The sequence below is a fragment of the Anabrus simplex genome, chromosome 1 (assembly GCF_040414725.1).
Source record: "Anabrus simplex isolate iqAnaSimp1 chromosome 1, ASM4041472v1, whole genome shotgun sequence".
In the NCBI taxonomy this organism is placed as follows: Eukaryota; Metazoa; Arthropoda; class Insecta; order Orthoptera; family Tettigoniidae; genus Anabrus; species Anabrus simplex.
Genome location: NC_090265.1, coordinates 1,444,108,994 through 1,444,123,917, shown reverse-complemented (window position 1 = coordinate 1,444,123,917; position 14,924 = coordinate 1,444,108,994). Strand labels below are relative to the sequence as shown.

Below are 14,924 nucleotides of genomic sequence, written 5' to 3'. Positions count from 1 at the left end.
AACAAACAGTACTGAATAGGTGGAAACCTTTTGCTTTTGTTTTACGCTATATTGCTCTTCACTACAGATTAATATGAAATTTATTACCCATGATTAGGCAATTATTCTGTTGATTTTGAGTGATCGAGTTGGCCGTGTATTGTGTACAGTCTGTAACACATGGTGTTAGCCCTGAGCAAACTTATTAAGTAGGAGATAATGACTGTGGTAAAGCAGAAAGACTTAATTCATGGGGATTATCCTAAGAAAGGGAAACTCATAAACAGTGTTAATTAATTTCATGAGGAGATATTTGAGATAGTTGCTGAGATAGAAAGTAGTTGAGGAAGCTGGACAGTACAACTAATCATCTGAGTATTGAAGAAAGAAGTAATTAGTAGAACAGTTCAACTAACATTCAATAGTAACGTAGGGAAGATATAAGGTCGGAGTGAAATCGGAATAGAGACGCAGATATGACTGTGATATAATTACCTGGTGTAATTAACTGTGTAGTGTGATAACCACTAATACCTATTTTTCCTATTGCTCAGTGAAATTTGTTTTTGTGCAGGATGCAATTGGAAAACTGTGTCGTGATTTCGTGTTGTACCGGGACAGTGAACATTGGACCTCAGAAGCTGAGAGGATGAAGGACTATGTTAACGGTAGTTGGACCTGTACTATGATGGTGTGATGCAACATCGTTTGGGCCGACCTAGGTGGCTCATGTGGTGCAGAACAATTAGCTGAGCCATGTAGAGTAACACCGATTTTATTATAATCTATAAGCAGAAATTGCCAGTTTGTCATGTAAATTTTGTTATGGAGGAAGCCATACTTTCCACTGCTGACTTAGTAAAAGGTAACATAAAAACTTTCCAGTCTGTCAAACACACAAAAATTTCAATATAAATTACAGTATAACACTATAAACATACCTGTTAAAAAAACACATTATTATACAAAGAATGACGTGTTTTGTTCTACAAGAACATCATCAGATTGTCGTACGTGTGACGCTGTAACTGGTGTAAAACCTTCAATTATTATGTTTAATATATTTTAATTACAGTTTATTTAAGGCTAAATTATCTTTTATTAAATGTTAAAATATGATTAATATATGATTTCCCTGTAAATATGTAGTATAGAATTGTATAACCTCAAATACGTATTGTGTATAACCTCAAAATCTATAGTCGAAAGCGGTAGAAAATTCCATAATGTTCGTATGTTAGACTTATTGTACTATAATTTGGTATATATGAAGGGTTCTGGAAACTTACTGTAAGGTTTTATTGTCCAGATACATGTAGACACATTACGAATGTTGTAGATATTTCCATGTACATTTGTAAATAGTGAGGAAAGTTCGAGTACCCATTCGACTAGCTGGTCGATCGATGTTTCGAGTGTCTTCCATTACAGTGTTGTAAGAACTCTTCCAGAAGTCAATCATTGTATATGGTTGATCGAATAGTATAAATATCGAGCTGTGTGTTGTGACGTACAGTGTTTTTTTTTTTTTTTTTGCTAGGGGCTTTACGTCGCACCGACACAGATAGGTCTTATGGCGACGATGGGGTAGGAAAGGCCTAGGAGTTGGAAGGAAGTGGCCGTGGCCTTAATTAAGGTACAGCCCCAGCATTTGCCTGGTGTGAAAATGGGAAACAACGGAAAACCATCTTCAGGGCTGCCGATAGTGGGATTCGAACCTACTATCTCCCGGATGCAAGCTCACAGCCGCACGCCTCTACGTGCACGGCCAACTCGCCCGGTGACGTACAGTGTAAATAAAGTAATTTATATAAGGAAGTGAATGTGTTCTTGTGTGATATTTATTTATGTCAAATAAAACCGCATCGTAGAACGATAAATTGGCGACCGTGGATAGGACACTTCAAGACTCAGCAATGAAGATCGAACAAATGACTGTGGCAATGTTATGGCATCCCGAGGTTTACCGACGGCTGGAAGCAAAGCTGACGTACAGGAGAGGCTGTGCTAGGATTTGATAGACAGCGAGGAGGACCCAGGTAGTTTCGACTTCGCAGTCACCTGGAGGAAGAAACCAACGACCGGGTAAGCACTATGTTCGCACAACTGTGTTGATTCAGGCCCAGTCCGAAAAACTCCAGGCCCAATCCGAAAAACTCGAGGGTAAAAGTGAGGCCCAGTCTCAAGAAATAAAGGGCCAAATAAATTCTTTTGTCAAATATCTGAAAGAAGATATTTCAAAAATTAATGATAAAATCGGCAGCTTAGAATTAGACATAGATAAAGTAGTAAACGATATGCACACCTTAGAAAACAAAGTCGAGGAGAAGATTGGAGAAACTGAGCGGGAATCTTAGATCTCAAAACTGAAGTAGGCCAGAAAATTACAAAGTTTGAATCCAAAGTTAATAGAAAAATTTTATCCCTGGAGAAAAACATGGCTACAGGTAGTAGTTAACCTGGCAGAGGTATGGACCTCCCCCTTGGGATACTGGTTGATCCCAGAGTTATCAAAGACAGCCTACCGGAATTTCATGGGAGGCTTGAGGAGTGTCCTAAAACATTTCTAAAGAGATCGGAGTCTTTACTGGGTAGGACAAATATATCTACGGCAATATATTTGCAAATTGTCAGCCAACAACTAAAAGCGTCAGCAGGGACTTAGTGGCAGAACATTAAAGGGCTCAGCCTTGACTGGGAGGAATTCAAGAAAGAATTCGTCCAAAGATTTGACTCGGAGGCTGTCCAAACTTCAGTACTAAAGAAGTTCCTAACTGAAGCTCAACCCAGCGGAATGAGAGCAGGAGTGTTCGTAATTCAAAAACTCCAGCTCTTTAAGAGAGTCCACGAAGGGAAAAATATTGACATGAGCGCCCCCTATATAGTTGAACTGCTACATGATAAGGTTCGATCACTTGTTAAGGTGGTGCAACCAAAAACATTTGAAGAGCTTCGTCACATCGTAGCAAAATTAGAGGAAGAAACAAGTTATGACGCCTCAAAAATGAAAACCCCAACCGCAGAAGAACCCTGAAAATGCTACCGATGTGGACGGACCGGACATCTAAAAGACCGCTGCCTGGAAAACTAGATCGGGACCGTTTGAGTCGGGGTAAGGATGGTTCCGGAAGAATGGCGAAGCCCCAGAGACGTTACACCTGACTAGAAGGTGAACATATTGGTCAAATCTATAGAGATGATGAACCTAATCCACCCTACTCAGCTATTAACTTGACAATTAATGACAGGCTTTCCATCGCTATCCTGGATACTCAAGCTTCACACTCGTTTGTGAATATGAATGTTGCAAAGTTATTAAATCCTCTTCATCCTGCTACAGTGGCAACAGTCAAGGGAGCAACCCATGACATACATTACAAGATTGAGGGTTGTACCCTTCTTCAAGCCAAGTGTTCTACCAAAGTTATAGATATACCGGTAAAGGTTATTTTTTTTTGCTTCAAATATCACCAGACCGGGCCAGGATCGAACCTGCCAAGTTGAGGTGAGAAGGCCAGCGCCTCAACTGTCTGAGGCACTCAGCCCGGAAGTGTGGAAATTAAAAGATAAGAAATTAAAGGAAGAATTTCTGGAGAGACTGTCCAACTTTAAATGGGCATTTGTAAGTGGGGCAGAGTGTGCCTGTGGTAGAACATCGACGAGACTGAAAGAAAAAGAGACACCGTTGTGGAATAAGAAGGTAGGAGAAGTAGTAAATTAAAGGAGGAGGCATGGCAAGAATAGAATAGAAACAGAAAGCTAAAGGAAGTAGGCTATCTTGATAATAAAAGGAAATTTAAGAAATTGGTAAGAGAAGAAAAATTGGGAAGAATTTACACAAAAAATGGAAATGGATGGAGCTGGCAGTAAAAGAATGCTATATGGAATAGGAAAGTAATAGGAAAGAAAGAATTTAGCTGATGAAAGAGGTCAGAAATTGTGGTGGACAGTAGAAGATCACATAACAATGTTAGAGGTGGAATGAAAGGAATTATACAAATAAGCTAAGATGGTTAGGGGATGCAAAAAGGATAGAGAAGAAAAGAATGCCAAAACAGATGATGGACATGAAATTCAAGGGAAAGAGAGTGAGAGGGAGACCTAGAAAAGGTGGATCAATTCAATAAAAAGGAGTGCAAGAAGAAAGCTGGACAGGGACAAAATGATGGAAGAGAAAAGGTGGAAGGAGAGAGGGTATGAGCTGGATAAGGGGGAAAGAGGAGCATATCAAAGTCTACACCTCACAGTGAGAAGTTATGTTTATAAATACGAAGTCTCATAGCTAATGGGGTATCTAAATCTAAATCTAGCCTTTGAAATTCCTTAAGGGCAATGGCCTCCTGCTAAGCAGGGCTTTGGTCAGATAAACTCGTTAGGTGAGCAGTCCTAAAGAGTGTGAAAGCATCATGTGGTGCACTTTTCTTGCCTGTTAGTGACACATACATTTCTAACCTATACATCTTCTCTGTTATGTATTCTTGTTCATATATCTAAGCACATACAAAATTTTAATTTACATTTATACACTTAGAGGAGTTCTTCAAGGGTCTTCCATTCTTCTCTGTCTCTTGCTCTTCTTGTCCACTGTGCACCACCCATTTTCTTGAACAAATCAGCCTATCGGATCCTCTGCCTTCCTACGTTTCTCTAGCTGATTCTAGGATCCCACAATGTCAGTCTGTGTGTCCACCTCTTGTGCTCCATTCTTGCCATGTGGCCTCCCCATTTCCACTTCAATCTGTCCGCTATGTTGAGTGCGTCTCTTACATCGGTCCTTCTGCGTATCTCCTCATTCCTCATTCTGTCTTTCAGCGTGATGCTAAGGTATAGTCCTCATCAATTTCAAGAAGAGATTCATTGAGAGATAAACTTTGCTGTTTGATGCACAACTGTCCTACTTGGTACTGTTTCCATGGCCACTTTCATATATGAAGTGTATATCACTTGTCACTTCCACTAATATCTTCACTATATTTTTCACCACCATGTAATTTTTGCTTTGTGAACAGAGAATGAGAAAATTAGACCTGTCTGTAAACTTACATTAGCGTGTGTGCTGGGTAGAAATTACCTGACACTGCAATCAACATACAAACACGTTAAAAGCTTGAATTGCACAGACGTCAAAAAAATATCAAGCCATCAAGGAATGCTTGGAAGAGTCCACTGGCAAAGTAGTGAAGGGTAGAAAGGCAGAATACCCGTTAGACTAAGAATTATTCACAACTCATTTTGCCATGGGTAAAAAAATACCATGTCCTCATGGGTTAATAATAATGGTATGCTTGGAACACGATATTACCTTCGCTATTTTAAAAAATAAGATTAAGGGAAAAAAAAAAAATACACATGATGTTGTTGTTCCATGACAAGGGATAGGGACATCAAGGTCAACAACTCCGTGCATTCAGTAAGTGTGAAGATTTGTCTGATAATCTGTTTAACTGTGGTGACCTTATTAATGTGTGCGAGTTTGTTGTAATCGGGGAGAGGACTGGGATGGTGGTTGACAATATGCTTACCAAGAGTTATAAGATTTCCCGATTAAAAAATGTACCGTACACATTAGTTTCATTATAACTAAACCAACTAAAACTAAACATTAGGCGTACTCTTGTTCAAAATAAAAGTAAACGCACGATGCCTTTAACGCTATAGAAGGAAATTATTGTATATACAACAATACTGGCCTGCCCTAACAGAGGCTTCCAAGTCTAATAGCTTAACAATATAAAATTTATAGTCTATATCACAACAAACTTTAAGCTTACATCATTACCAAACCAAGCTACAGAACTAAAAACACACGTTGAAACTGGGTGAGGAACTAAGAACTTGATCTAGGAGTAAGCAAGGAACCTGCCATTTATCTCCTTTAACACACACTAATGTCAGCTTAGCATGATGTATAGATAAAGACTGGGCAGTGAGGAAATGAGAGATGAGACAGCCTCGTTCGATTGCCCCTCGCCTAGTGCGTGACCAGCATGACTATGTATTTGGACTATAACAAATTGAGTTCATAGACAAAATTACTGAGAGAGAGAAAGAGAGAAAAAAAACCAGCTTTGGTGGTGGGGTCATGTGAACTGAACGGACGAGCAGAGAATAGCAGAATAATGGACATGGGCGAAGAGGGCAGAGTTACAGTATACCTCAGCGACAAGGAACATTTGAGTGCCGCTTACCCAGCAGACGGAGGTGATTCAGATGTGAGCACTAGGAGAATGCAGTGATCTTTTTAAAAATTCACGGTTATAACAGTTCAGCTCAGATTATTTTCAAATGTTTACAGTTGAGACTCCAAAGAATATAGTTTACAATCATTAACTTTATATTTACCTTATACTGTAGTAACGGAGAAGAGACCTTCCAAATTTTGTACGAAATGAAAATGACATTCTTGTATTTGCCTGGTTGATTCACAATGCAATGAAAACTTTTGTTTGCAATGGGCTTTACGTTGCACCAACACAGATAGGTCTTACGGCGATGATGGGATAGAAAAGGCCTAGGAGAGGGAAGGAAGTGGCCGTGGCCGTGCCTGGTGTGAAAATGGGAAACCATGGAAAACCATCTTCAGGGCTGCCAACAATGGGGTTTGAACCCATTATCTCTCGGATAGAAGCTCACAGCAGCGCTCTCCTAACCGCATGGCCAACTCGCCCGGTGCAATGAAAACTAGGCTAATCATTGCTTTGGGAACTTTGAGCAGAAGAACCGGGAACAATAGTTCAAAGATCATTTAGCACAAACTCCAGGTTAACGGGACAACTAATACATGAGAAAGAGGGCATATACTTTGATGTGTTTTGTCGTCCATTACTTGGTTGTGCAAACTATGCCCTTCAATTTCTTATGTTATGCATTCACTCTCACATTGCTCAGTTCAGACTGGTGTAGTGCTGTTTTCTTCTTCTTCTTCTTCTTCTTCTTCTTCTTCTTCTTCTTCTTCTTCTTCTTCCTGATACATTTCTGCTTATGCAGGTCGTTCACAGAGCTTCTTTCAATCTTCTCTTTTTTACCACATTCTATTGCTCATAACTCTCTGCCACTTCTTCTAGATTCTGTCCATTCCAGAGCTCTTCTTGGTAATCTTTCTTGTCCCATTATTTTGATGTGGCCAAACCATTTCAGCCTATTTCTCTCCATAGCTTGTTTTAGAGGGTTGATCTGTAGCATGTTTCGTATGGTTTCTTTTCTTCTCTTGTCCCTCCTTGTTTTACCCAAGATCCCTCACAGAAAGTGCATCTCTGTCGCTTGTAATCTACTTGGATCTTTTTTTTTTTTTTTTTTTTTTTGTTCAAGTCCAACATTCTGACCCATAGGTCAATATTGGCATATAATATGATTTATATATGATGATTTTTGCTTTAGTAGGTACTTTTCAATTTCTAATTATGTCTGATACACAGTAATAAAGTGTAGAGCAATTTCATATCCTCTCCAAAATTTCTTCCTTGATGTTTCCTTTCCCAGTTAGCATACTTCCTAGATATTAAAAGCATCTACTTCTTTAAGAATTTTTCCATTACACCTAACATATTTCATTTTTCCTTTTCTCTACTTATTTTCATTACCTCACTTTTCATTAAACTTATTTCCATGCCTGCTTCTTCAATTGCCCTCTGCCAGGTATTTAGTTGTTGTTCCAATTTTTGTTCATTTTCTTCCTATATCAATACATCATCTGCATAGACTATGACTTTCATATCATTTGCTGTTGACCCTTGGTGAACTTTCCTCATAATGTTGTCCATCACTATATTAAAGAGCACTGGCGAAAGTACACTTCCTTGTCAAACTCCTCTGTCTGTTCTAAACCATTCTGATTTTTTGCCATCTAATATAACACAATTCAGACATTTGCTATACATGTTTCTAATTCTGAATTGCATTTCTCTTGACAATTCCACTCTATTCAGCCCTTGCCATATCTCTTCTCTTCTAACCGTGTCATAAGCCTTTTGTATATCTATGAATGAAACTGCAATGTCTTTCCCAAATTCCCATTTCTTTTCTACTATTTGTCTAGCTGTAAATATGGCAACAATAGTTGATCTTCCAGGTCTAAATCCTTGTTGTTCTTCTCTTAATTGTGAATCTATCTTGTTCTTGATTTTTTGTAAGCTTATCTTTTCATAAATCTTCATGCAATGACGCAGTAATGCTATTCCTCTGTAGTTCCACACAAAGTGCTTTATTACCTTTTTTAAAAATAGGAACAATAATTGCCCTTGTCCAGTCATCAGGAATCTCTCCGTCAGTCCATACTAACTTCAATATTCTAAACGGCCACTGCATTCCAATAGGTCCTGCAGCTTTAATCATTTCCACTGTGATGTCATCTATTCCATGAGCTTTGCCATTTTTCATTTCTAATAGGTCTACAGCTTTTCCTACATTTCTAGATCTTCTCTTCCTATTTCATCTGATTGTTTCTTCGTCCTTTCCACTGTAATGGTGATATTTATATAATCTTCATCTATTTCCTTGGGTTCATTTGTTTCTTGTCCTTCATATAGATTTTGGAGGTATTCTTTCCATTCTTTCAAAATTTCTTTTTCTTTCCACACAGGTTTTCCAACTTCGTTGATGACTTTTGTTGTATTTTATTTTTGCTTCCTTCTGTTACCTAATATACGGTAAAATATTTTCTTGTCATTCTTATAATTCTCTTCTATCTCTTTTGTAAATTTTTCCCAGGACATCTTTTTAGCCAGTGCTATAATTTTGCTTGCTGCTCTGCTTAGTCGTTTCCATTTGTCTCTGTTATGTTCCGTTCTGTTTCTGAACCATTCTCTCCACATATTATTCTTCTTCTGGACTGCATCTGCAATCCTCTCATTCCACCGTGGAGTTTCTTTGTTTGACTTTTGTTGATGTCTTTCCACAGGTTTCTTCTGCTGCTTTGACTAAAGCCTGTTTGAAACTTTTCCATTCTTCCTCAGCATCCTTCCTCTCATCTTTAGGAAGTTTTGTTTTAATCTTTTCCCTGTATATCTCTTGGATTTCTCTTTTTTAGTTTCCAGCATTTGATCTTTGCCTGTCTTTTTTCCCCCATATTTACCCCTTCTGAATTTTATCAATGTCCCCACCAATAGTCTGTGATCACCGTCAAAATTAATGCTTGGTATCACTTTCACATCTGTCAAGCATCTTCTGATTTCTTCCGTTATTATATAATAAAAAAAATATAGATCGTCTAGATGAAGAAGTTTTGGGAAAAGAAGAAATCAAGTTTTAAAAAATGAACTTACTTTCTGATGCACTTATTTTTTGAAGATTTTATTGTATAAGGTTGATTTTGGTGCTCCAGTGTGGGCGTAAACAATGTAAATAAATAAATTATATAATCAATTATGGATTTCTGTGGCAAGTTCCAACTGTATCTGGTAAACTTGTGACTATCTCTTTTCTTATACCATCCATTACAATGATCCAGTTATTTCTCAGACACATGCCTAATAACATCTCCCCTTCATCATTTCTGTGATCTTCTCCGTGGCTTCCTATAACTGTTTCATATCCTCCTCTATCATTCCCAACTCTAGCATTGAAGTCTTGTTGGATGTTACAGCATCCTCCAGTTTAGTTATGAATTGTTCTTTTTCATCTATTTCACAACCTATTTGAGGAGCATTCACCTGGATTATATCAGGATATTTCCTTCCATCATTAACTGAATTTTAATTATTCTGTCACAAACATAATCCACAATGAGTATACTTTGTTGGCCAGTTCTTTAACCACTACTATTGCAATACCATTTCTTCTTTTGTCTCTTCCTGACCACTACATTTTATATCCCCTCTCCAGCACCTTACTACCACTCCCTTTTTTTCTTATTTCACTTGGTCCCATTATCGGTATGTTTCACTCTGGGCCTTTTTTTCCTTATTTCACTTGGTCCCATTATCGGTATGTTTCACTCTGTCATTATCCGTGTTATTTCTTGAATTCTTGCATCCTTTTCTAAGGATACTATATTAATAGTCTCCCAATTCTTATATTTTTCTTTACCGAGCTCGATAGCTGCAGTCTCTTAAGTGCGGCCAGTATCTAGTATTCGGGAGATAGTAGGTTCGAATCCCACTGTCGGCAGCCCTGAAAATGGTTTTCCGTGGTTTCCCATTTTCACACCAGGCAAATGCTGGGGCTGTACCTTAATTAAGGCCACGGCCGCTTCCTTCCCACTCCTAGCCTTTCCCTGTCCCATCGTCGCCATAAGACCTCTCTGTGTCGGGGCGACGTAAAGCGACTAGCAAACAAAAAAAAAATATTTTTCTTTGTACAGATTTGTCTATCATCAGAGCCATTTTGGCCATCATGCCTGTCAGATCTGCACAAAGGCTTTGTCACTTTTGGTATTGGTTTTACATTGGATCCGAGGCTCGTTTGATTGTTGAAAGTGATATGATATGCTACCACTGGCCTGCTAGGCCTATCATGGATCTTTGTATTCATATTTTGTTATGCAACTAGCTGGTCAGTGCCTGACAGGCATTTCCTCATGTCAGTAAGGTTTATGGTTTACCCACCATTACTCGGGAGGCTAATTGCAGTGGTTACTCAATGGGTGATGGGGTCGCCACATCCCTACGCCACTGTTCTCATCTGATTTATTCAATTTAATTAAGTACTTCTCTTTCATTCAAACTGAACCGTGCCATCCTTCTGCACCACACAATATCGTAAGTTAAGTAAATACGATTTGTAAAAGGTTTCAAGGCATTGAAAAAATTATAGGAATTCTCATCAGATGATGTCAACATTCATATCAGCAAAGATATAGCAATTTATACTATTTATCTCATAAGGAAACATTCTATATTGAAACATATATCTGCTGGAATGCAGCAGAAATTTAAACCTTTAAACTTACATGCTCTCAACTCGAAAGAGGTCAGACTATTTCAAACACTTTAGAAAAGAAAAAATAAATACTGCTTTGGGATGATTCATACAAGGAAGGCAGAGATCTTAACCTTCAAAGATACACCATTTCCATCTCGACAACTTTAAAACTTTACATACATACATACATACATACATACATACATACATACATACATACATTATCATTATAGACTGTTGTGCCTTTCAGCGTTCAGTCTGCAAGCCTCTGTGAATTTACTAAACGTCGCCACAATCCTCGATTTGCAACTAGTGTTGTGGCCTCATTTAGTTCTATACCTCTTATCCTTAAATCGTTAGAAACCGAGTCTAACCTTCGTTGTCTTGGTCTACCTCTACTTCTCTTACCCTCCATAGTAGAGTCCATTATTCTTCGAGGTAACCTACCCTCCTCCATTCGCCTCACATGACCCCACCACTGAAGCCGGTTAATGCGTACAGCTCCATCCATCGAGTTCATTCCTAAATTAGCCTTTATCTCCTCATTCCGAGTACCCTCCTGCCATTGTTCCCACCTATTTGTACCAGCAATCATTCTTGCCACTTTCGTGTCTGTTACTTCTAATTTATGAATAAGATATCCTGAGTCCATGCAGCTTTCGCTCCCATAAAGCAAAGTTGGTCTGAAAACAGACCGATGTAAAGATAGTTTCGTCTGGGAGCTGACTTCCTTCTTACAGAATACTGTTGATCACAACTACGAGCTCACTGCATTAGTTTTACGACACCTTGATTCAATCTCACTTACTATATTACCATCCTGGGAGAACACACAACCTAAATACTTGAAATTATCGACCTGTTCTAGCTTTGTATCACCAATCTGACATTCAATTCTGTTGAATTTCTTACCTACTGACATCACTTTAGTCTTCAAAAGGCTAATTTTCATACCATACTCATTGCACCTATTTTCAAGTTCCAAGATATTAGACTGCAGGCTTTCGGCACAATCTGCCATTAAGACCAAGTCGTCAGTATAGGCCAGACTGCTTATTACATTTCCACCTAACTGAATCCCCCCCTGCCATTTTATACCTTTCAACAGATGATCCATGTAAACTACGAACAGCAAAGGTGAAAGATTACAGCCTTGTCTAACCCCTGTAAATACCCTGAACCAAGAACTCCTTCTACCATCAATTCTCACTGAAGTCCAATTGTCAACATAAATGCCTTTGATTGATTTTAATAATCTACCTTTAATTCCATAGTAACCCAGTATGGCGAACATATTTTCCCTCGATACCCTGTCATATGCTTTCTCTAGATCTACGAAACAAACACAACTGCCTATTCCTCTTGTAGCACTTTTCAATTACCTGGTGCATACTGAAAATCTGATCCTGACAGCCTCTCTGTGGTCTGAAACCACACTGGGTTTCATCCAACTTCCTCTCAACGACTGATCGCACCCTCCCTTCCAAGATGCCAGTGAATACTTTGCCTGGTATACTAACCAATGAGATACTTTACAAGCTAGAACAAAATGAGGTTAGGCTGCAGGGGTCTAAACTATGCATGGAGGTCGGCCACATGTGAAGATAAGGGGGTCTGTGCGACGTATGGAGGTCGGCGACACGGGGTTAATGATTTCATGGTATGACGCAGAGAAGGAAATGAAGCCACAGTACTAGCAACAAAGGATTATGGAAGCACTTCTTTCAGTCATAGAGACTTAGAGATGGAGTGCTAAATAGCAACACAGCTTATAATGAAAATATTTGTACATATGTGCAATGATTATTGTTTAAAGGGATACAACAACTTAGTCATCCCATGTATGTATGTATGTATGTATGTATGTATGTATGTATGTATGTATGTATGTATGTATGTATGTAACCAGAGTTTGAAGGTTTGTAACCTCAAAAGAGAAAATTACTGGAAACTTACTTTTATAGACTGAGAAAATATAATATACTCACCTCCTGATATTCAGCCAACTCTTCTTTTAAATCATCTAATTCTTCCTTCTCAACAAGTAATTTTTTCTTCTCTTTACCAATGGAATCTAAAGCACTCTCTAAAGTTTCCAAATCAGATGAGGATAATTCCTGGAATGAAAGAAATACAATTCATTAATATGAAATAGTTTTCAAATTAAAAAAGTATGCTTAGACCAAGCGTGACATGAATCTATAAACTTGGGTACAGGATTTTCTAGAGTTTTTTTATTTTAAAAAGTATTTTTAGACTTGAATGACATGAATCAACATGGGACGTGATTAATTTTCAACAGTTTCTCTTAAATAACAAAGTTAAAACCTAATCAATCATCACTACTGATCTGCATTTAGGGCAGACGCCCAGGTGGCGGATTCCCTATTTGTTGTTTTCCTAGCCTTTTCTTAAATGATTGCAAAGAAACTGGAAATTTATTGAACATCTCCCTTGGTAAGTTATTCCAATCCCTAACTCCCCTTCCTCTTGAATTCCAACTTTATCTTCATATTGTGATCTTTCCTACTTTTAAAAACACCACTCAAACTTATTCGTCTACTGATGTCATTCCATTTCTGCTTGTAATCCATGCCAACCTAACTTGTATTATGTGAAATTTTCATATAATTTTGAAGCTGAAAATTAGGGGAGGGGAAAGGGGTTTATAGACAAGTAAATACAGCACTTCTGAACAGTATCAAGAACTACAGCTCTGCTGTTTACCAAATTGTCACTCTTTTCTGGGTTGAGATATGAAAGTTATACAGAAAGGAAAGGAATAAACAAGCATCAAATATAGATAGGAACAAGAAAAGAACACATAATCAGGATGAACCCAATGGCAGATCAGCATGGGAAGGGGAGAAACAGAAATAGGTGACAAGGACAAACGTGGAAACACAGAAGGACATAGACTATCTCCACAGAGTTATATACTACAGTCTTAAAATAGATATGACCGAGCTCGATAGCTGCAGTTGCTTAAGTGCGGCCAGTATCAAGTATTCGGGAGATAGTAGGTTCGAACCCCACTGTCGGCAGCCCTGAAAATGGTTTTCCGTGGTTTCCCATTTTCACACCAGGCAAATGCTGGGGCTGTACCTTAATTAAGGCCACAGCCGCTTCCTTCCCACTCCTAGCCCTTTCCTGTCCCATCGTCGCAGTAAGACCTATCTGTGTCGGTGCGACGTAAAACAACTAGCAAAAAAAAAAAAAAAAAAAAAAAAATAGATATGCTGTTTCCTCATCAAACCCATTTCTTCTACATCCACCTCTTCTCAGCCCCCATGAGCTTGTTTCAGCTTCCAAGCTTTCATATCATCCTAGACTCCTCACATCAAGATTGAAGATCTGTCAATCTGTCAATCAGTGAGTGTTGATGTCTACCCTCTTGATGAAGCTGGGATGCAGAAATGAGCTCGTCGGGGGCCGAGAAGACACAGACGTAGAAAACTGGAATTGATAAGGGGGGAGCCTATCTATTTGAAGATGGCAGTGTTAATTAGACAATCAATCATCAATGATCTGCATTTAGGGTGGTTGCCCAGGTGGTAGATTCCCTATGAATTGTTTAACTCATATTTACACTACTACTACTTCTTCTTCTTCTTCCTCACAAATGGGTCACCTAGGACCACACGGAATCAACATTTTTCAGCCTTCTTTTCTGCCCAGTAGTTCTTCATCTTCAAAGATTGTGCATGTCTCCGGTCCTCTGACCATGCCGATCGTGTGGGTTTCCTATCTTGTTCCTCATATCCCCATGTTTGAATGATGTTTTGTATTTCCTTTCGATCTTGTAGATTTGGTGATACTAATTCAGTGAGGTCTTTCTATAATAATTTGTACCACTTTGGACTAGTGGCCTTGTTTTGTAAACATTTTTAAATTTGATGTGAAAGTCTGTTAGCGTTCATTCGTTCCAGATGCCCTGCGAATTGGATTTGTCGCATTCGAATTGCATTTGTGATTTTGGAAATGTGCTTGTATATTTCACTATTAGGTTTAGGGTAATGAGTTCCGTTTATGATTCTTGGTCCTAAGATTTTTCTCATGATTTTTCGTTCTTTAATTTCTTGTTCCTT

General features: G+C 38.6%; 1 protein-coding gene across 1 annotated transcript in view; it reads right to left on the bottom strand.

The window, feature by feature from the left end:
* Positions 1–14,924, bottom strand: part of LOC136858403 (mitochondrial proton/calcium exchanger protein) — a 248,121-nt gene that overhangs the window by 59,442 nt on the left and 173,755 nt on the right. Inside the window, exon 9 of the mRNA XM_067137923.2 lies at positions 12,825–12,953. Within this exon, the coding sequence (XP_066994024.2) occupies positions 12,825–12,953 (129 nt within the window). The remainder of the gene's footprint in view (positions 1–12,824; positions 12,954–14,924) is intronic.